Source organism: Eulemur rufifrons, chromosome 23, assembly GCF_041146395.1.
Source record: "Eulemur rufifrons isolate Redbay chromosome 23, OSU_ERuf_1, whole genome shotgun sequence".
NCBI classification, from domain to species: Eukaryota; Metazoa; Chordata; class Mammalia; order Primates; family Lemuridae; genus Eulemur; species Eulemur rufifrons.
Genome location: NC_091005.1, coordinates 17,080,143 through 17,103,280, shown reverse-complemented (window position 1 = coordinate 17,103,280; position 23,138 = coordinate 17,080,143). Strand labels below are relative to the sequence as shown.

The following is a 23,138-nucleotide window of genomic DNA, read 5'->3' as shown; positions in this document are numbered from 1 at the left end:
ATATGAAACATGACTAAGATTAATTTTACCTATTTGACTTTTTAAATGTAGCAACTAGAAAATTTTAAATTACATATATGGTTCGAATTATATTTCTGTTGAATAGCGCTGTTTTAGACAGAAATTCAGACCAGGATTCCAAGATACATCATTCTATTTGAAGCCATATCTAACCCGGCAGGCTGCCCCCACCTACCTGTTTCTCGCGTTGCTAAGCGGCCGCCCGAGGCTGCGGGACTCCAAGCGCAGGTATCGCGTTCGGGCTCTGCGCCCGAAGGACCACAAGGGCCAGCGTGCATTGCGCGCCCTGGGGCGGAACCTGGGAGGAGCAGTCGCTTTGTGACGTCACGTCCGCCTCAGCTCGCATTCAGTTTCCTCTCAGGGAGGCGCGCGTCGAGGAAGTGGGAGTGGAGGGTTGGCGAAGTGTTGGGGTGGCGCGGCCAGGGGACCACTGGGTTAGGTGCCTCGGGTCTGACTTTGCGGAGTGGGCTTTGCGTGGGAAGAGGACCGTGTCTTCCCGGACGTGTGTCACGTGGGAAAGTGCCGCTTCACGTCTGGAAATGTCAACAGCCGCGGCGTGAAGAGCTCTTGAAGCGGGCGAGGACGGGGCGGGCGGCCTCGCAACAGCATCCCGAATGACCTAGTGAGTCAGGCGCTCACATTGTCCCTACTCCACGGCCTCAGTGTATTGCCTAGCGCCTCCCGCCCTGTAACTGGCGGAATCGGGACCCCACCCCAGGCCGAGAAGGGACCTGCTTTCGGAAGTATTTAGGAAGGGGACCAAAATAAAGTGGGCTTCCGTTCCTCCAAGCATCCCTAAAGCCTTTTCTCTCTCGACAGCTGACTTAATTTTTCCTTGAAAAGAAAGTGGTTTCTTCAGCTTGTTGCGACTGTTATAAGACGTGGTCTTGTGGGCACATACTTGCCTGTTTAACTGTTATTTCATATGAAGAAGTTCTTCAAGAAGTTTTTCAAGATCTAGGAGGGGGTGAAGGCTTGAATTATAAGGGACCCAGTATATCAAAACATTTATTCATTTCAACAACTGTGTATGCTCAGCTACCTGAAAGGGGATGGTGTCGTTCTGGGCTGCTTCCTCTTAGGGAGTCATCATTTCTTCTGGCAAGTTTTACCCCCTAGCAATTATAGTTTGTGATATGCGCCTCTGGTTTAATTTCAAGTTGATAGCAGGGTAACTGCCTTCATAAAATATGCCTTGTGATCCCTCTCTGGAAATGAGAGGTGAGTCTTTCCAACAAAGATCCTGGGAATCTCCCATGCTTTACTTTGTTCCAGGTGATACAAGATTTCTGCTGGTTCTCTGAGTTTAAAGTCACAGTTTGTCAGTTCCTGCCAGATTTTTGCCTTAAATCACTATGGTCTGATTTACCATTACCATTTACTATATTAACAGGCCTACACATTGCAGTGCAGGATGCGCTCATTGTAGAAATATCTTTCAGAAGCTACATGAATTGGGGCTCAGGAAAGCCTTTTTGTTGTTTTTTGGTTTTGTTCTACAATGCTTAGTTATGTTCATCACCATATGATCTCATCTACTAACAAGCTTTTCATATAATTGAGTCCAAATGAGGTCAGGATGTATCTAGTGAGCACTGATAGAGCCAAGAATGAACGAGTTTCCAGCAGAGTATCCTAGGCCTCTTTCAGGCCTGGTTTGCTTAATGGTTTTTTATTCATGGCTTTATATGCTCATTATAATCCTCCCTCTCCATCCCCATGCTTCACACCCCCCACCTCTAAGTAGCTCAAGGCAAATTAACCAGGAAAATCATTAAATGTAATATTAATCACAGTTGGCATTTATTATGCTCAATATTGTAGCAATTGCTTTTTATAAATATTTATTTAATCCTCACAATAACTCCAATAGGTTAGATACTATTATTGTCTCTATTTTTAACAGATTAGGAAACTGAGACACAGAAAGGTTAAGTCATCCATCCAGTATCACACAGTTAATTTGTGGCAAAGCTGAAATTAGAACGCAGCAAGGACGAATGCAAAGCCCACGTCCTGAAGCACAACTCCTGTGAGAACACTTGACTGGTGAGGAGTCTCTCAGTGGGGCTTTATTAACACTAGAGGGCGGTAGAGAGCTACTCTGCTTTGGGGCAAAGGAGGGAAAAATAAAATGCCTGTAAAAGAGGACAGAAAAGAAGAACATCTGTCCGAAAAGATAAGCCTTGTATGGTGAGGGGCTGCAGGTGAGGACTGCAGCACTTTACATACTGTTTCCAAATGAAAATTGAAATAGAGAGGACTCTTCCCTCTCATATGTTTTTGTGTTGAGTAGGAGATTCAGATTCATTAGAAATATGTCAGATATCCAACTTTTTTTCAAAATAACTTGAAGAAATAGAGTGTCTTCTGGGGTTGGTGGGATTTGGGGTTTCTTTGGTCTTTTATTAAAGATGAAACAGAGACAGGGAAGTAGTAGGAGAAAATAATCCATAAAATGTTCCAGATAGAGAAACCTCAGTCTGAACACAGTTGGGCAACATTTGAAAGACTTTGAAAGCACTGGTACAAGGCTGTAGCATTGTGAACTGGTTCTCCTTTCTGTACTTCTCATGGTTGTGGTTTTTGACCAGGGCCTCAACACCATACCATGTGGACCGCAAATGAAATTGCTCAACTGTGCTACGAGCACTATGGGATCAGGCTGCCTAAGCAGGGGAAGCCTGAGCCAAACCGTGAGTGGACATTATTGGCAGCCGTGGTAAAGATACAGTCTCCAGTTGTCCAGGCCTGCAACACTCCTGATAAGCCAGTGCAAGGTGAGACTTTTCCTTCTTGGAACACTCCTCCTTCCTGTCGGAGATGGAAGAATTGTACGCTGCTACACTTGGCAGGGACAGTCATGACCAGGTTGTAAACTAAGATGTTAGGCGTATTTCCTCGCTTTCCACCAGGTGGCGCAGTACTTCTGGTGGTGGGAGACCGCCGTGCAGGAACCACAGTCCTCTCTTGACCTGCGGGAATCCTCTGGAGGAGTGTGCAGACAGATTTAAACTCAGCGCTGGGGAACATTCAGCCTCTGAGAGCCCCCTTAATGATTTCTTTTTTTCCCTTCAGTGACAAAGGAAGTTGTCTCAATGGGAACAGGAACGAAATGCATAGGCCAGTCCAAAATGAGGAAGAGCGGTAAGCATGGGTAGGGGTCTAAGCAAAGATTTAGCTTTGGAAACCAGTGTCCGTGTTAACCTTTATTCTCCTTGCCTGGGAAAAGGGGCCGTATCGGTTGATAGCTGACCTTTCTTTTTGTACTTACTGTCACTCTACTTAGAAGGACAGTAAAGGACAGTATTCATTTAGAACATGCCTTTTTTTTTTTTTTTTTTTTTTGCTTTTTTTGAAATGGGGTCTCACTCTGTGGCCCAGGCACAATTATAGCTCACTGCAGCCTGGAACCCCTGAGTTAAGAGATCCTCTTGCCTCAGCCTCCCTAGTTGCTGGGATTGCAGGTGTGAGCCACAATGCCCGGCTCAGAACATACTTTCTGAGTAAACTAAAAGGTAGCCAGTATTTTCATCCTCCTTAACCACAGGTTTCCTAGGCTTAAGTATTCCATATTAGGTCTGGAAGGCTTTGGGGCTCTAAAGCAGGTAGAGGATGCAGCTTGAGTAGCTTTTGAAGCCCCAGCAAGCAACCTTGAATTAAGTGGAGCTTTTGGCACCAAGAAGGATTTGGGAATCCCTTAGAGATTTGGGATCCTTACCTTCTGCTTCCAGTTAGCAGGTTCCTCTTTGAGTTTGCTTCCCCCATCCTCCCAGCCTTACCTCCTGTATGTGAAGAAACTGTTCCAGGACCACTATGGATGGAATTATATTGCCATGAGCACAAGTATTATATCAGGGTACAAAAGATCTGGACTCCTGTCCTCCAGATAAAGATTTTTCTATAAATCAGTGATTCTCAACTGGGGGCAGTTTTGTACCCCGGGGGACATTTGGCAATATCTGGAAACATTTTTAGTTGTCACAACTGGGAGAGGGGTGCTGCTGGCATCTCGTGGGTAGAGGCAGGAAAGCTGCTAAACAGCCTACAATGTACAGGAAAGACCCCCTACAACAAAGAATTTTCTGTCCTAAAATGTCTACAGTGCTGAGTTGAGAAATCCTGCTGTAAATGCATTGTCATTAATAGTTGTGATACTTTCTGACAAAGCCCTCTAGGAGCTACGTGCCCATCCTGGGTCTGGGGGGACTGCTGTGTTCTGCTTCTAGAAACGGCCTCTCCAGCTTCCATAAATTTTAATCTGCTGTCCTGTCTTTGCCACAGGAGACATCCTCAATGATAGCCATGCTGAGGTCATAGCCAGGAGGAGTTTCCAAAGGTAACATTCCCCAGAGAGTCTGATTCAGCAGGTCTGGGGCATAGGCCCCAGAATTTGCATTTCTAGTAAGCTCTCAGGTGATACAGTTATGTCAGTCTGTGAACTACACTTTGAATAGCACTGTGGTCTAGATAAGTGGTTCTCAAACTTGAGTGTGCATCAGAGTCACCTGGAGGACTTTTTAAAGCCCAGATTGCTGGGCCCACCCGCAGAGATACTGATTCAACAGAGCCAGGTGGAGCCTGAGAAATTGGATTTCCAACAAACTCCCAGGTGATGCTGCTGCAGGGGCCACACTTTGAGACTCACTGGTGTAGATCATTCTCATAATTCTAAATTACTACCAGCCCCATTAGTCCACCGTAACTCTTTCTTAGTAATCACTCAACCAGAATCTTTGTCTTTACCACAGAGATTGTTTGTTCATTCTGATAACCTCTTGGAACCCTTAGGTACCTTCTCCATCAGCTCCAGTTGGCAGCCACCTTGAAAGAGGACAGTATCTTTGTCCCAGGAACACAAAGAGGACTGTGGAAACTCAGATCAGACCTCTTCTTTGTGTTTTTCTCCAGCCATACACCCTGTAAGTATATTCAAGCCTTTAGATTACCGTTACATGGACTATTTCCTTATGTTTGTCTTATATATAGATATGTTTCTCAAAAAAAGCACTTCTGGCTGAAGTGTAGCTACAACTGTTGACAGTGCTGTTTTATGGACAGACTGGTGTACCTAGTGACTTCTCTACTAAGGGGAAGGCAGAGAGCGGAGGTCGGGGGGGTGCATAGTCTCACTCGTGCTGTTACTCAGTTCTCAGAGTTAGGATTAGGAAACTTAAGGCTGAAAGCCAACAAGATGTGAAACCAACAATGGGGCTTAGAAGTCCAAAGCCCTACTATAGTAACTTACCCTAAAATTCATTTCTTTCATTCATTCATTGAACAGATTTTTTTCTTTTTTCTTTCTTTCTCTTTTTTTTTTTTTTTTTTTGAGACAGAGTCTTGCCCAGGCTAGCATGCTGTGGCATCAGCCTAGCTCACAGCAACCTCAAACTCCTGGGCTTAAGCAATCCTCCTGCCTCAGCCTCCCGAGTAGCTAGCACTACAGGCATGCACCACCATGCCCAGCTAATTTTTTCTATTTTTAGTAGAGACAGCATCTCGCTCAAGCTGGTCTCGAACTCTTGACCTCAAGCGATCCTCCCTCCTTGGCCTCCCAGAGTGCTAAGATTACAGGCGTGAGCCCCCAAGCCAGGCCAGAATAGATATTTTCTACTACTTGTCAGGCACAATATGACATACTGATTATATAACAGCAAATAAGACTAGCACATTGCTTACCCCATAGAGTCAATGTAGGCAGTCGTGCTTAGGGTAAATTTTGTTGAGTTATAAGAGGATGGTCAGGTGCTGTGGTTGCCTAAAGCAGGAAGGTCAGTCCTAGCCTAAGGGGTCATTTCTATTGTCTGTTTTTCAATTTATTGAAAATTAAAAATAATTCCTACCTTTTGTAGACAACTCAGATGGCAGCAAAATTTCCTTACCCTAAAAACTTTGAAATAAGGATATCAGATTGTCCTCTGATTATTAAACTTTAACACATGCAGTTAGAGAAGAGGTAGGTAATCACTACCAAGAAACAGAATAGCTGTCGAGATTTGATTGTAACTCAAATTGAAAATACTGATACAGCTTAAGAAAGAATGAATATAGGAAAAGAATTGGCTAAGAGTTAAAGACCAGGGCTCATTCATGCTCCATTCTTTGCAGTGGTGCCCTGGTCCAAGGGTCAGAGGATGTTTCCCAATCTGTGCTTCCCAAACTGTAATATGCACATAAATCACCTAGGGAGCTTGTTAAAATGCACATTCAGATTCAGTAGGTCTGGAGTGGGGCCTGAGGTTCTCATTTCTAACCAACTCCCAGGGGATGCCAGAGGTGAGGGCCTGGGTAATCCCAGTGGCAGGCATTGCCTTATTGTGGAGACAGATGTGTCCAGGGATCACAGATAACCTGATGGACTAATCAGACTCCATAAATCAGTGGTCCACAGATGGGTGCTGATCTGTGAGAAGAGTCCATGAAGAAATGAGAAAAATCAAGACTCATAAGTTTTCAAAACTGATTTCTTTCCATGTAAAGATTATGAGATTTTCTTTTTTTTTTTTTAATGATGGTAATTTGAATTTTTGAAGATCTTACTTGATGGAATAAACAGTTGTCAACCCTCCATTCATCCTAAAATCTTCTGGAAATTTTGCTGGTAATCTTGTAAAATGCAATGTCTCCCATGGTTTATCTGCAGAAAGAATGCTACCTAGAGAATGTCACTCTCTGATTCCTTTGGCATTTACTTTTCATTATTAATAACTTGGTGCCTGGGTTAGCTACTTCATACTCTTTCTTGTGAGTTATTAGCATGAGTCAGCCTCTCAAGTTCGGGCATTCTGTCAAGATCATATCTCTGAGCCTGCAGAGTGGGAGGGGGACCCTGATGAATTCTCCAAAGTCGCTGTCACCTTGTGAGGTCTCTGGAAGTCAGCCAGCCAGCCTTTCTAGCAACATTCCCACTTCCATATCTCTTGCCTTTAGGCTCTTAGGTTATAAAGATTACAGATGTATTATTTACGCACTTTAGAAAAGCAACACATATTAGGTTAGTGTTTGAAGAAACAGCTCTCTTCTCAAGGGAGAGCTGTGCTTTTTACTGACCTCTGGTTTTCTTTGGTTTCTTATAAGCACAGAGTAGATCAGAAACTGCTAAACTAGCGCAGGGAAGCATTAATTTAGACGAGGTATGTAATTTATAGCAGTCTGTAGGGCTATGCATCATAAAATATTCAAGATGGGGACATTTTAAGCAATGCCAAATTTATTTAACTATGAAACAAACCACCTACTTTTGTTTTCCAAGGCGTCTTATGGAATAGCATTCCACAAAATGCACTTGGGGAAGCCTTGCTCATTCTAAACCAGGGACAGTTGTATTTGCCAGGAGACATTTGGCAACATCTAAAGGCATTTTGATTGTCAGAGTAGGGGGTATTATTGGCATCCAGTGGGTAGAGACCAGGGATACTGCTAAATGTACTATAATTCGCAGGACAGGCCCCACAGCAAAGAATTATCTGGTCTAGGGCTGGACATGGTGGCTCACGCCTATAATCCTAGCACTCTGGGAGGCCAAGGCAGGAGGATTGCTTGAGGTCAGGAGTTCAAGACCAGCCTGAGCAAGAATGAGAGCCCCCCCCCCCATCTCTATTAAAAAAAAAAAAAAAAAGAATTATCTGGTCTAAGCTGTCATTAGTGCAGTGGTTGAGAAACCCTGGTCTGAACCAGTATTTCCAAAGCTTCCTGGTAATAAGAATTACCTGGGACCTTTGTTAAACTATTTAGTTTTCTAGACCCTTCTCCTCTGGAAATTACAACTCACTGGGTCTGGGCACAGAGTCTTCAACAAGAGCTCCAGAGGATTCTTATTGGGGAGATTTGGGCCTGTGATCTTAATTCATCTCAGGTCAGTTGGGAAATAGATTGATCTTTAAGGCAGCAGTTCTCAAACTTGAGCTTGCATCACAGTCACCTGGAGAGCTCGTTAAAACACAGACTGCTGGGCTCTACTTCCAGAATTTGTGATTCAGCAGGTCTACTATGGGTCACAAGAGTTGCCTTTCTAATGAGTTCCCAGCCACTGTGGCTGGTCCAGGGGCCTCACTTTGAGAACCGCTTGTTTAAGGGTTTTATCTTCCTGCAGGTGGGGATGCCTCCATCATTCCGATGCTTGAGTTTGAAGATCAGCCTTGCTGTCCTGTCAGCAGAGATTGGGCCAACAACCCATCAGTAAAAGCCAGTAGTAACTTGGAAGCTCCTGAAAATAAGAAGAAATGTGAAGACCTTGACAGTCCTGTAACCAAAAAGATGAGGCTTGAGCTTGGAACTCCTGCCAGGGAGGTTGCCAACGGTGCAGCTGACCATCAGAGTTTTGGCAAACAGGAAAGTGGCCGAATCCCACCAGGTGTCAGCAGCTCAAACCTCACTGTAGAGGGACTGGCTTCTGTCAGCAGAATATCCCTCAGTGGTGCCAAAGTGGTGGACGTTCATAGAACCGGAGCCAAGTGCGTGCCTGGAGAAGCTGGAGACTCAGGGCAGCCTGGTGCTGCATATCACCAGGTGGGGCTGCTCCGAGTAAAGCCAGGCCGGGGAGATAGGACTCGCTCCATGTCCTGCAGTGACAAGGTGGCTCGATGGAATGTCCTTGGATGCCAAGGGGCACTATTGACACACTTCCTGGAAGAGCCCATCTACCTGACAGCCATAGTCATTGGGAAGTGCCCATACAGCCAGGAAGCCATGCAGAGAGCACTGATTGAGAGGTGAGAGGACAGGGAGAGAGGGTTGAATTGGAACAGTCATTCCCAGAGGCAGTCTGAAAGTATGTCCAAAGAGCCTTAAAAATCTCCATACCTTTGATCCAGCAGTTCTTCTAAGAATTTTTTCTAAGGAAATAATTAAGAAAGTATTCAAACATTTAGCTTTGCGTATAGTACTTTAAAAAAAGAAAAGGGGAACACTTGAAATGCCCAGCAATAGGAAATTGTGTTTTTTTAAATAATATTGATGAATATTTAATGTGGAAACATGTTCTTAACACTTAAGAGCAGTTTAGATGATAAAATGAGCTCATTTTGGTCTTAAAGTACATAAACACATAGAAATTAGAGGAGGATGTACACCAGGGTATTAATAATAATTACCTCTGAGTTGTATTATGGGTAGTTTAATCTTCTTTGTTATTACTATATTTTCTAATTTTTCTACGGTGTACATATGTTGCTATTATAATTTTTTAAGCCCCTAAACATTAGTTTTAGGTTTTAAAAAGACAAAGGATGATCACTCAAGTCTGGTCCCCTAAAGGAGGCAGCCAAACCTGATTAATGCTGTGAATGAGAGCAGGGCAAAGCCATGGCCAGGGGAAGCATCATGGGCCCGTGTCAAATGTGCAGCCCCAAAGTATGAGCCAGCAAGTCCACTCCTAGGTACATATCCAAGAGAAATGACACACAAAAACTTGTACACAAATGTTGCATAGCAGCATTATTCATGATATCCAAAAAGTGAGACAAATGTCCATCAGTGGATGGATAGATGAACACAGTGTGGTATGTCTGTATAATGGAATATGAGTCAGCCATAGAAAAGACTGGAGTACTGACACATGCTACAACATGAATGAACCTTGAAAACATCCTTGTAGGTTAAAGAAGCCACATATTGTATGATTTCATTTATGTGGAATATCCAGAATAGGCAAATCCATAAGGACAGATAGTAGCTTAGTGGTTACCGTCAGCTAGAGAAGGGGATGGAGACTGACTGCTAATGGGTGCAAGGTTTCTTTTGGGGGCAATGAAAATGTTCTGAAATTACATTGTGGTGATGGTTGTGCAATTCTGTGAATATACTAAAAACCATTGAATTATACACTTTAACTGGGTGAATTCTATGGTATGTGAACTATATCCCTATAAAGATATTTTTTTAAAAGATACAAGAGAAAAAAACGAAGCTTTTATATTATAGGACAATTTTGGGTTTTGATGTATTTGAAGGATTCCTTAGGGAGCAGGTGCCACCGAGTGAATGTTTCTGTTTAAAGTTTTCATGTTTCTCAAGACCTGTGTGAGGAATGGAGTTTGATGTTATTGATGTCACAGAAGCGTGTTGTCTTGATTCTTAGTGATGGGAAGGGATCTTCCTCCAGCCATAAGGTTCTTACAATCTAGATGCTGTTCCTGCTCAATAAATAAAAAAACAAATCCACACACTTTCTAAGCCTTTGTATCCCACTAAGGCTCAGGGGTGATGATGTCCACAATCCTAAATACTGTTTTTCTCTAGGCATGTGCCTAAACTGAATGCATTTTCCCTCACAATTAGGTGTCAGAATGTATCGGCTCTACCCAAGGGCTTTGGAGTTCAAGAACTAAAAATACAGCAGTCTGATTTACTATTTGAACACAGCCGCTGTGCAGTGCAGGCAAGAAGGGCTGACAGCTCAGGCCGACTGGTTCCTTGCGGGGCAGGTAAGAGATCCAGGTTAGACTTGCCCTGGAGTAACTTCTCCCCTGAGAGTGGCCTGGGAGAGTCTGCATCCTCCAAGCCTAGGAAGGCAACTTCCCACCAAGTGGTCAATAATGTGGGCATTAGAGACACCCATACTGGGTCAGGTTTATGTTCTGTGTGACCCTTGGCAAGTTACTTATCTTCTCTTGGCCTCAGTTTCTTAAGATTAAAAGAGTATCATTGGCTGGGCGCGGTGGCTCACACCTGTAATCCTACCCCTCTGGGAGGCCAAGACGGGTGGATCGCTCAAGGTCAGGAGTTCGAGACCAGCCTGAGCAAGAGCGAGACCCCCATCTCTACTAAAAATAGAAAGAAATTATCTGGCCAATCGAACATATATATAGAAAAAATTAGCTGGGCATGGTGGCACATGCCTGTAGTCCCATCTACTTGGGAGGCTGAGGCCGTAGGATTGCTTAAGCCCAGGAGTTTGAGGTTGCTGTGAGCTAGGCTGACGCCATGGCACTCACTCTAACCCAGGCAACAAAGCGAGACTCTGTCTCAAAAAAAAAAAAAAAAATCATTTATCAGGGTTACTATGAAGATTAAGTGAGAAATTCTGTGTCCATCATATAATAAATGCTCAATAATTGTTAACTGTTATAATGATAATGAATTGTGAACCACTTTATACTGTTGTACCCTGTACCCTGGAGGCCAAGTATCCAAGTGGCAGTCATTATCTCTGACATCATATCCAGCTATTATGGGTCTGTAGAGTCAGAGAAATATTTTTATTAAAATACTTCTGACCTGGGCATGGTAGTGCATGCCTGTAATCTCAGCTATTCGGGAGGTTGAGGCAGAAGATTGCTTGAGCCCAGAAATTTGAATGTAGCCTGGGCAATATAATAAGACTCCGCCCCTCAGACAAAAATATAAATAAAGTAAAATATATGCTGTATTCACAGGAAACTGAACAGTTTTAACCCTAGAATATTTTCTTTTCATAGCCATCAGCTGGAGTGCAGTTCCTGAGCAGCCATTAGATGTTACTGCCAATGGCTTTCCACAGGGAACAACAAAGAAAGGAATTGGAAGCCTTCAGGCAAGGTACAGCATGTTGGGGCAGGAGGAAATGGTGGCTGTGAACTGACACCTTTACCACTATCTAATTCCAGAACATTTTTATCACCCCAAAAAGAAAACTGATATTCATTAGCAGTTACTACCCAACCCTCCCTCTCTCTTCAGCTCCTGGAAACCTCTAATTTACTTTATCCATGGATTTGTCTATTCTGGACAGTTCATATAATTGGAATCATATAGTATGTGACCTTTTGTATCTAGCTTCTTTCACTTAGCATACTATGTTAGAGGTACATCCATGATGTAGCATGTGGTACTACTTTCATGGCTTGAATAATATTTCATTGTGTGGATATACCACATTTTATTTATTCATTTATTGTCTTAACCATTTTGTGTTACTATAAAGGAATACCTGAGACTGGGTAATTTATAAAGAAAAGAGGTTTATTTGATTCACGGTTCTGTAGGCTGTACAAGTACATGGCACCAGCATTTGCTTCTGGTGAGGGCCTTAGGAAGCTTTTACTCATGGCAGAAAGTGAAGGCAGAGCAAGGTGTGTCACATGACAAGAGAAGGGAGCAAGAGAGAGAGGAGGAGGTGCTCAGGCTCTTCTGAACAACCAGCTTTTTCATGAACTAATAGAGTGAAAACTCACTCATTACCTCAGGGAGAGCACCAATCCATTCATGAGGAATCCACCCCCAAGATCCAAATACCTCCCACCTCCAACATTGGGGATCAGACTTCAACTTGAGGTTTGGAGGGGACAGATATTCAAATTATATCATTTGTGGCTGGATATTTGGATTGCTTTCACTTTTTGGCTGTTATCAATAGTGCTACTATGAACATTCATGTACAAGTTTTTGAGTAGATATATATATTCCATTTTCTTGAATATGGAATGGAATTGCTAGGTCATAATGTAACCCTATGTTTAACTTTTTGAGGAACTGCTAAACTGTTTTCCATAGCAATTATGCCATTTTACATTCATCAGCAATATACGAGAGTTCCAATTACCCTGCATCCTTTGAACATTTTTTTTTTATTGTAGCCATTCTAGTGGGTGTGAAATGGTATCTCATTGTGATTTTGGATTGCATTTCCCTAATGATGCTGAGCATCTTTTTATGTACTTATCAACCATTTATATGTCTACTTTGAAGAAATACGTATTCAAGTCCCTTGCTCGTTTTGTTAATTGGTATACTTGTTTTTTTATTGTTGAGTTGCAAGATTCGTTTATATATTCTGGATACTAGTCCTTTATCAGATATGATTTGCAGATATTTTCTCCAGTTCTGTGGGTTGTCGTTTCACTTTTTGATAATGTCCTTTAAAGCAGCAGTCCCCAACCTTTTTGGCACCAGGGACCGGTTTCATGGAAAACAGTTTTTCCATGGACTGGGCTGAGGGGGAGATGGTTTTGGGATGATTCAAGTGTACTACATTTATTGTGCACTTCATTTCTATTATTATTATATTGTCACTTGCCACTCACTGATAGGCTTTTGATATGAGTCTGCAAGCAACTGATTTATTATGCAGTCAAACCTCTCTGCTAGTGATAATCTGTATTTGCAGCCACTCCCCAGCACTAGCATCACCACCCCAGCTCCACCTCAGATCATCAGACATTAGATTCTCATAAGGAGTTCGGAACCTAGATCCCCTCACATGCACAGTTTACAGTAGGGGTCACATTCCTATGAGAATCTAATGTCCCTGCTGATCTGACAGGAGGCAGAGCTCAGGTGGTGATGCGAGTGATGGGGAGTGGCTGTAAATAGAGATGAAGTTTCACTCACTAGCCCTGCTGCTCACCTCTTGATGTGCAACCACGGGACTGGTACCAGTCTGTGGCCCAGGGGCTTGGGGACCGTAGCTTTAAAGCACAAAAGTTTTAAATTTTGATGAAGTCAAATTTTTGTATTTTTTTTTCCTTTGGTTGGTTGTGCTTTTGGTATTGTATCTAAGAAACCATTGCCTAATCCAAGGTCACAAAGATTTGCTCTATATTTTCTTGTAATAGTTTTATACTTTCAGCTCTTCTGTTTAAGACTTTGATCCATTTTGAGTTAATTTTTCTGTGCAATATGAGGAAGGAGTCCAACTTCATTCTTTTGCATGTGTATAGGATATACAGTTGTCCCAACACCATTTTTTGGAAAGACTGTTGTTTCCCCTGAGGAGATTTTTAAAAGAATACTTTCTTGGGTTTCACCACTGGGGATATTTCTGGTTTAGTAGGTCAGGGTTGGAACTCAAGAATCATTTATGAAACTCCACAGTGATTGGACTGGCAAAAAGGGCACCTGGAAACAGGACTTTGCATCTTCAGATTGGCTTTTACTGAAGTGCAGGGCGTGTGAGCTGCTGGACACGAGAGACTCAGGGTTATCTCAGGAGGTTCATGCATCTGCCTTATGGGTGTGTCTCTTTCCATATGCTTGGCCAATCTCCTCACCCCGCTTTTCCCTCCCAGTCAGCTATAGAGGTGGTCTAGAATGGCCCAGGGGTAGGAAGGGCTTCAGGGGAGTGGCTTCTCCACCAAAGGCATTTGTTTCCATCTCAGTCTGGATTGAGCTGCCACCACTGTGACTGTTGTAGCACTCCCATAGTTTATAGTTTTTAGTCTAAGTTGCCTTTCCATTTCTTTTCATGCCCTTATAAAAAGTTGTATTTGTAAGGAAAGTTTACAGATGGATTTGTTTCTTTTCTTTTGACATGTGTATTTGCATGCCTCAAAACAAACAATAACAAAACTCACATCTATCTTAGAATTTTTTTAAAGAAGGTTTTCTTCTGCATAGCTGATAACTAACTGCCAGGGTTCAAACGGCCCAGACAACAGACCCTGCCTATCTCATGGCAGCCTAGGCTGTTGAATTGAGGTAATATTTACAAAATTGTTGGGGGCACAGATTTTTGGACCAGTTTTTCCCCAAGAGCCTCCCTAGTTTCAGTTCATCTTTTGCACTTCTCGGGAAACCAACTCTCAGCCACAGACCACAGTATGTAAGCAGAGCAGGTCATGAGGGACAGAGACCACGTGTTGCCTGCTGAGCTGTCTCTGTTGTCAGTTGCAACCTCGCAGCTCCTCATACTACCCACCCCACGCCCTGGCTGACAGTGGCTTCTGTTTTCTATGTTGCTCAGAACTGAAATGCTTTTCTTTGCTATGAATCCAAACCCTCTTTTGCCTTTTTTTTTTTCTTTTTTTTCTGTATCTTGGCTTTTGTGAATAGTGCTACAATAAACATAGGAGTGTGGATATCTCTTCAACAAATTGATTTAATTCCTTTTTTTTTTTTTTTATTTATTTCATCTTGTTATGGGGGATGCAGAATTGCAGGTTACATACGTTGCTCCTGTACAGCCTTTCCCCCCAAGTCAGAGCTCCAGGCGTGTCTGTTCCCCAGGTAGTGCGCGTTGCACCCATCATGTAGGTATATATCCCTCCCTTCCCCACCCCCCCCTTCTCGAGTCAGCACCTTCAAGCGTTACCATTCCCCAAACGGTGCACCATGCACTCCTCTTTTGCCTTGAAAGCCCAGCTTTACTACCACTGTCTGCTGGTTTAAAATTTTCTTTTTTCCAAATTCCTATAGTGTTGTTGTCCACCTTGTCCCTATATGTCAGTGTTATCTGTGTGATTGGGGGTGCCTCATGTTCTAACCCTAGCTCTCTCTCCAGTTATCTGGGTGACTTGGGACAAGTCCAGTCAAAAATTCACATGTAACTTTTGGTTTCCCAAAAACTTAACTTCCAGTAGCCCACTGTTGACCATAAGCCTTACAGATAAGATAAACAGTTGATTAACATATATTTTATGTGTTATCTGGGCCATATGTGTATTCTTACAATAAAGTAAGCTGGAGAAAAAAATAATATTAAGAAAATCATAAGGGGCTGGGTGCGGTGGCTCACACCTGTAATCCTAGCACTCTGCCTGGGAGGCCAAGGCGGGAGGATCGCTTGAGCTCAGGAGTTCGAGACCAGCCTGAGCAGGAGTGAGACCCCGTCTCTACTAAAAATAGAAAAATTAGCCAGGCATGGTGGTATACGCCTGTAATCTCAGCTACTCGGGAGGCTGAGGCAGGAGGAACACTTGAGCCCAGGAGTCTGAGTTTGCTGTGAGCTAGGCTGACGCCACGGCACTCGCCTGGGCAACAGAAGGAGACTCTGTCACAAAAAAAAAAAAAAGAAAAGAAAGAAAATCGTAAGGAAGAGAAACTATATTTGCTATTCATTAAATGGAAGTAGATCATCATAAAGGTCTTCATCCACGTCATCTTCACATTGAGTAGGCTGAAGAGGAAGAGGAGGGGTTGGTCTTGCTATCTCAGGGGTGGCGGCAGTGGAAGAAAATCCATGTATAAGTGCTCCCACGCAGTTTAAATCCTGTGTTGTTGAAGGGACAACTATGGTGTTTCTTCCTTTCCAATCCTCAATTCCTTGTATTTCTTTTTCTTGTCTTACTGTGCTGACTAGAACTGACAATATCATAACCATGTGCAAGTAATGACTTGGTTTTTGTTTTTCAATCCTTATTCCTTTTTTTTTTTATCTTGCCAGAAGCTTCTGTGTAATGTTGAATGAAAGCAATGATGACAAGTGCTCTTCCTTGTCTTACTCCTTATTTTAAGGACATACATTTGCTGTAGTTTCTTTATAGATACCCTTTATTAATTTAAGTACTATCTTCCCTAGTTCTAGTTTGCTAAAAGGTTTTAAATTACTCAAAGGATGTTGAATTCTACCAAATGCTTTTTCTGCATATATTTTTCTCATAATTATATTATTTTTCTTCTTTAATCTGTTCATGAACGTTCCATTAGTTTTGCTTTGTTTTCATGTTAAAGCAGCTTTATGTTCCTGAGTGCCAGCAGCCACTCTAGCACAATTAAGACTTAGGGAGAGCAGTGTGAGCCCTCAAGGTTCCCCTTCAGGCAGTGATTCCTGATGTAGGCTAAGTCCCAGCCAGGTAAGGGAGCTTTTTGGTAGACCATACAATTTCCTGTCTCACATATATCAGTTATGGCCACTGTGTCCAAGCTGAGGATGCGATTTGCTAGGACAATGCAGGGTATGGTCTGTCAAGATGAGACTGTACATTGTTGGCACACACAGCATTTCCTGATTTCTAGATGTAGCTCATGAATTGTGTGCAAGAGGGAAAAGAAGGCAGCCCATACTATCAGGGCCACTCCTGGCATGAATGAACAGAAACCAAGAAGGCCTCGCTGGGCTCATAAAGAACCAACACTCACTTCCTCAAGTATTCCAAACCATGGCCTCCATCCAGAAGTTAGTTGTTTGGGAGCAAAGGCTTGGCCTCCAAAGGCCCATGAAGCCCACAGGGAGAGTCCGGAGATTCTGCCTCAGGGGCCTCATCCACATGGACTTTATAACTATAGTTTACAAAGGGAACAGCACTCAAGTCTGAAACAAAGCTTTTTATTTCGCGTGAACAGTATTACCCAATGGGGGCCGGCTCCCTTGAAAGGGGGTAGCCAGAAGGGTCTTATAGATATCCTGGGGCAAGATTTAGTAATTGCACTTCAATGTACCCATTTCAGCTTGTCATTTTAATGATTCCACCGGTGATGACATTTCTTAAGATGAGATTCATTTTGGTACCTCAGCCTGATCAGACATCCAGGTGTAGATGTTCTCCTTGCCAAATACAGGTGAAAATGGGGGCTCTGGCGCATTCAACTCTAAACACCAGGTGAAGCCTGCTTTCTTTGATAGGGACCTGGTACATAGTACACACTTAATAAATCATCTTTGCCTTTTTTTCCCAAACAGATCCCGAATCAGCAAAGTGGAGCTCTTTAGATCATTCCAGAAGCTTCTGAGCTGTATTGCAGAGGACCAGTGGCCAGACTCCCTCAGGTGATGCTCTTGACCCATGTTTTTTTGTATTTAGGAAGACTTCTGCTTTGATTCTGGCCTATGAATGGCAGGAAGCTTTGGCAGGAGTGATAGTTCAGCAAGCCAGTGGGCACTTATTGACCACGAGCTCTTCTATGCCCACAGCCCTATTTGCAGATACATGTGTGACCTGAGATGCAGAGGATGGGTCATTTGGTGGTACAAAGTTATAAAAGACTAAGGAAAGAATTGGGGCTTGGCCTATTCCAGTCCCTCCTTTGATTCCACCCCTGGATGGAGAGCATTTATGGAAATGAGAGTGCTTGCAGAGCAATATATTCTGTTAGGAATGTTACTCTCTTCTTTCTTTTGAACTTGAAGCTCTGTGATTTAAATTGCTCTCCAAACAGGAATGTGGAGAACTTAAAACCACTACTGGGAACAAGTGGGTGGGTGCAATGAATTTTGACGCTAACTACCTAGAATTAGGTTAAATTTCACAGGTTGTGGGCACAGTCCCCACAAAACTTCCCTCACTTAGGACACCAGCTGTGAGTTTAGGAGGTCCCCAAGCCTCCCGTACTTCTGACCAACTGGCTACAAATTGGAGGTTTCTACTAACCCTTCGTGTCCGATAATTCACTAGAACATCTCTCAAAACTTGAGAAAGCACGATAGTTGCAATTCAAGTTTTATTATAAAGGACACAGATCAGGGTTAGCTAAAAAGAAAGACTCATAGGATGAGATATGGGAGGGTCCCAAAGGCAGAGCTTCCATGTCCCCAGGATGCATCACCCTCCTTGCACATCACTGTGTATCACCAATAAGAAATCTCACTCAAACATCAGTGTCCAAAGTTTTTATTGGGGTTTCATTATATAGCAAGACTTACTGAATCATTGGCCAAGTGATATGATTGAACTCAGTCTCCAACCTCATTCTTTTCCAGGTGGCTCAAAGCCCTAACCCTCTAATCACATGGCCAGCATCATCCTGAAACTATCTCAGGCACCCACCTTGAGTCAGCATAATAAACTCAGGTGTGGTTAGAGGGGTCCACTTCTGTCACTTAGGAAATTCCAAGGGTTTAGAGGCTCCCTGCCAGGAAATGGGAACAAAAACCAGGCAAATTCTTCAATATGCAATAATGAGGAAGCTACAAAACTTCTGTATGAAGTGGCTGGCCACTTGTTAATCACCATGACGCATACTGAAGTCAGTATTGATGCCCTCCAGTCATCTGTGGTCAGTTCGCTTGCTTCTTATCTGGAAAAAATGAATCAAAGTGGAACTGGGTAGGTTTCTATATATTCTATGTGTCTAATAAAAACAAATTTGGATTTAGGTAAGGAGAGACTTTATTCAAAAGGATTGTTGCAATAAGAGAAAGGGAACTATTCAAATAGGGAGAGGAGGACTATTGCAACAGGGAAGACACTCCATCCACAGTCTGTGAGCCCCTCAAAGGGCAGGCAGAAGGAATGCTCTTTTATAGGGAGAGGGAAACAGGCTGGAAAGAACCAGGAATGGGGGACTTAGATGAGCAGGTGGCATGATGGGGCAGTTGAGCAGGAAACGTCTTTTTTGTGGTCAGCAGATTTTCAGGAGGGGCTGTTAAGAAGAGGTTGTTACACATCCTGACGCTGACTCCGGCTGAGAGGGGAGATCAAAGTCCCGGGGTTTGGGGGAAGGAGAGAAGCTTAACTAATGTTTGGTCACATTAGTAGGTAGTTTGTGGAGATTGGTCAGTGGGTACAAACGATTCAGCTAATCATTGTGAGACAAAGAAGGAGAATTCAGAGTGTCTGTGTCTGGCCTTGTCACAGATGAACAAGGGAGGTGAGTCTTAGTCATAGACGGAAGGCTGGTGGTTCTTTGCACTGAGCCATTTCCCAGAACACAAAAGGGTAAGATGAAGATTTCTTAACCATAGCAGTTTCCCAGGAGCACGGGGCTCAGGTAAAGTGTAACATTGTCATGTGTGTGGATTCCATTCCTTAACTAACAAAAAGCTGTAGGAAATTGATCAAACAACTGAAATCGATGTTTGTGATAAGAAACAGCTTTTCCCTTTGGTGAGGTGAGCTAAGAAATAACTTGAATATCCTCAGATCTTGGCAAAGAACAAAATAGTAGAAACAGGATAAAAATGAATCACTAAGACATGTATCTCAATTTCTTCAACCATAAGATGGGAATAGTTACATTAACTGTGTCACGAGATAGCTGAGAAGGTTAAGGGAAATACAAAGCACTTGACCCAGGGCCTCGTTTGTAGTAGGGTTTTTGATAACTGGTAGCTACTTTTTTTTTTAAGAGACATGGCCTTTCTGTGTTGTCCGGGCTGGACTCAAATTCCTGGGCTCAAGTGAGCTTCCTGAATAGCTGGGACTCTAGGTGCATGCCACCATGTGCAACTCTTTGTAGCTACTATTTTTATTTGATAAACATTTATTCTACGGCTGAGATGTGTGGGCTTCAGAAGCATTAAAGAAAAAATTATTTAGACACTTGTTAAAGATGGTAACGAAGACTACTCAAGAGGGATTTTTATAGTGGGGTTTTGCAGTAGGAGAAAGAGACTGGGCTCAACTCCAAATATAGGTACAAGTGGCGATTTATAGCCAAGGAGCAGGGGTAGGGTGAGTGAATGGAAAATTACTAAGAGAAAACATCAAGGCCAGGGTGATAAGATATCAAGGGGCTGGGTGAGAAGTTTGATAAGATATTTATGGTGATCAGACACCAAGGGTCTGGGATTTTTTTGCTAAACTTACTCAGCAGGATTCTTGCTAAAACTGGACTAAGCAAGCCAACGACAGACAGCCCAAGGTTGGGGCCTAATCAGAGTGGCCTCAGGAGCCTGACTCAAATTTGGTCAAAGAAGAGTCTTTGTCAGAAGAAAATCTTTTAACTGGTATGAGCATCACAAATATTACTCAGCATGTCAGCCATTCTTCAGCAGTCAGAGATGAAGGGATTTGTAAAGGGGTGTTGGCTGGCAATATTTAGCCAGGAGCATATGGAAAAGAGGGAAAGTTCTTTGTTGGTTAGGAAAAACACAGCCAAGAAGTTTCTAATGGCTACATCTTCTGGTAGACATTACAGACCCTTAGAAAACTCTTTCTGAGACAGAGTCTCACTCTGTTGCCCGGGCTAGAGTGCCGTGATCTCAGCCTAGCTCAAAGCAACCTCAAACCCTTGGACTGAAGCGATGCTACTGCCTCAGCTTCCTGAGTAGCTGGGACTACAGCTGTGCACCACCACACCTGGCTAATTTTTTCTATTTTCAGTTGTCCAGCTAATTTCTTTCTATTTTTAGTAGAGACAGGGTCTCGCTCTTGCTGAGGCTGGTCTCAAACTCCTGACCTCAAGTGATCTCCCACCTCAGCCTCCTAGAATGCTAGGATTACCTGGCCGGGACACATTTCTAAATTTAACATTTTATTTGGAATACAAGAATTCAGTTTGGGGCATACACATAGACCAGGGTGGTCTTCGGTATGTCCGAAGAACAAAGAGAAGGTCAGAGGTTTTATTAAAACAGAGAAACGTTATGTGTTGCTCTTCAAGTAAGCTTAATCAGCATTAGTAAAGTTTTGGGGAGCTGGCAAGTTCTGATTGCTAAGTGACAGCAGTGGGTATAACTGGAGGTACAGCAGGTTGTTTCAGTAGCTATTAGGTAAAACTAATTTCAGGTTATAACAGGCAGTTTCAGCAGCCAGGCTGGCAGAGAATTACATTCTTGGAACAAAGTTATGTGCCCTGAGTGTTTTTTACCCCAGCTTCTGAACTCTGTTTTAGTTGGCTGTAACAAGAATAACCTAATTTGTATCATCAACTTTCACAAAAGCATACTAAAATCCTTCTGTTTCTAAGTCTCTTGTTGTAAATTTGTCCAGTGGCTTGCTCAGGTGTCTGGCTGGCCCCAGGGGTAAGCTGTTGAGTGAGAACCCGTGTGTTTGCTGGTGTGTGCATTAGGGTGCAGAAGCTGGTTACCTACCAGGAGTACAAGGAGGCTGCATCTGCTTACCAGGAAGCCTGGAGCACACTTCAGAAGCAGGCATTTGCATCCTGGATCAGAAACCCACCAGATTATCACCAGTTTAAATGAGAAAGAAACGTTTTTGAATTGTTTGCTGGTAACAGGACCCTTCATATTGAACCGCCTTCTTCCTTCACGCTGGACAAGTCTTAGGCTAAATTGGGGCGTGGAAAAAGCCTTCTCTCAGAGCACTGCATCTCTTTTGTGTAATACAGGATCTGAAACATAGAGCAATCTATATTTGATTGAAGTGGCTCTCTCCTAAAGTGGTATCTTACTAATGACCTTAGTATCTGACTTCAGTTGTGTTTTATTGCTTCTCTAAAATATGAGATTAGAGTTTGAAGTACTCTGCAGCAGCTCTGTTTTATGTGTTCCTACATTAATTCAGCAAATATTTATTGAGATGAATGATGTTTAATCTCTGCAAGCTTTACAGCTTTGCCTGGCATAGTGAAAATATATTTTGTATTCCCAGCCTTTCTTCCTTTGGGAAGCCATCCTTTTTCCATTTTTCGGTGATCCTGCTCTATCTATCGAACTTGGTTGAAGCTTATCTTACTCCCTGGCTTCAGGAATGAGCCTGTGAGCCAGCCCTGGACAATCCTGGAATTGTTCTCAGAGTTATTAGGAAAGATTCTCTCTTTTGATCCAGAGCTGTAAGCACCACATAATGTTGGAACTGCTGAAGGCCATCTTTTCCCACCACATAGAGACAGCCAGCTGAGAACGAAGGCAACAAAGAAGGAAACGGGGAAGAGAATCAAAGATCCAATGACTTTGCTTGGATGCCCAAAGCCAGTGCCTACCCTAGACTTCAATATGTGGGACAAATTCCTATTAATATTATTGTTCTGATTAAGCCTGTTTGAGTCAGTTTTCTGACTTTCCGCCAAGAGAGTTCTGCCCAAAAAGCTGAAAGGCGCTAACAGACCTAGCAAACAATCTTTTTTTAACTCCAAGTCCAGCCTGGACAACGTAGCGAGACCCCCATCTCTAAAAAATAAATAGATAAGTAAATATATCTAATATTTAAATCTCAACTTGTTCATACCTTGAACAATTGACTAAAAATATGTAAGCTCCTCATGTTGGGCTTACTCAAGGTCCTTGTCAGTTCTTCAGCATTTTATAGCTTTAAATATTTTTAGTAAGAACTTTATTGAAATATAATTCACATACCATATATTAAATAATTCATCCATTTAAAGTATATAATTTTATTATATCCATAGAGTTCTGTAGCCTTCAGTTTTAGAATATTTTCATCCCAAAGGAACTTTGTGCTATTTGTTTCCTAGGGCTATTTAACAAAGTACCATAAGCTGGGTGGGTTAAAACAACAGCAATTTATTCCCTCTCAGTTCTGGAGGCTGATGTCCAAAATCAAGTTGTTAATGGGGCTTATGCTTCCTCTAAAAACTCTAGGAAAGAATCCTTCCCTACCTTCTCCTTAGCTTCTGGTGGCTCCTGGCAGTCCTTGGCTTGTAGCTCACTGCAGTTTCCGCCTCTGTCTTCACATGGCCTTCTTCCCTGTGTGACTCTCTGTATCTTCACATGGCCTTCTTGTAAGGACTCCAGTTATTGGATTTAGGCCCATCCTGATCCAGTCTGATCTCATCTTAACTATATCTGCAAGCACCCTATTTCTAAATAAGGTCACATTCTGAGGTTCTAGGTGGACATGAAA

General features: G+C 42.8%; 1 protein-coding gene across 1 annotated transcript; it reads left to right on the top strand.

The window, feature by feature from the left end:
* Positions 1 to 408: 408 nt before the first annotated feature.
* Positions 409 to 21,677, top strand: ADAT1 (adenosine deaminase tRNA specific 1). Its single transcript, XM_069456311.1, has 11 exons — positions 409 to 643; positions 1,928 to 2,070; positions 2,616 to 2,801; positions 3,100 to 3,168; positions 4,306 to 4,360; positions 4,813 to 4,943; positions 8,114 to 8,732; positions 10,300 to 10,445; positions 11,439 to 11,538; positions 17,336 to 17,422; positions 21,385 to 21,677. Exons 3-11 carry the CDS (start codon positions 2,633 to 2,635, stop codon positions 21,515 to 21,517), a joined length of 1,509 nt encoding a protein of 502 aa, XP_069312412.1. The 5' UTR covers positions 409 to 643; positions 1,928 to 2,070; positions 2,616 to 2,632; the 3' UTR covers positions 21,518 to 21,677.
* The last annotated feature ends 1,461 nt before the right edge of the window (positions 21,678 to 23,138 follow it).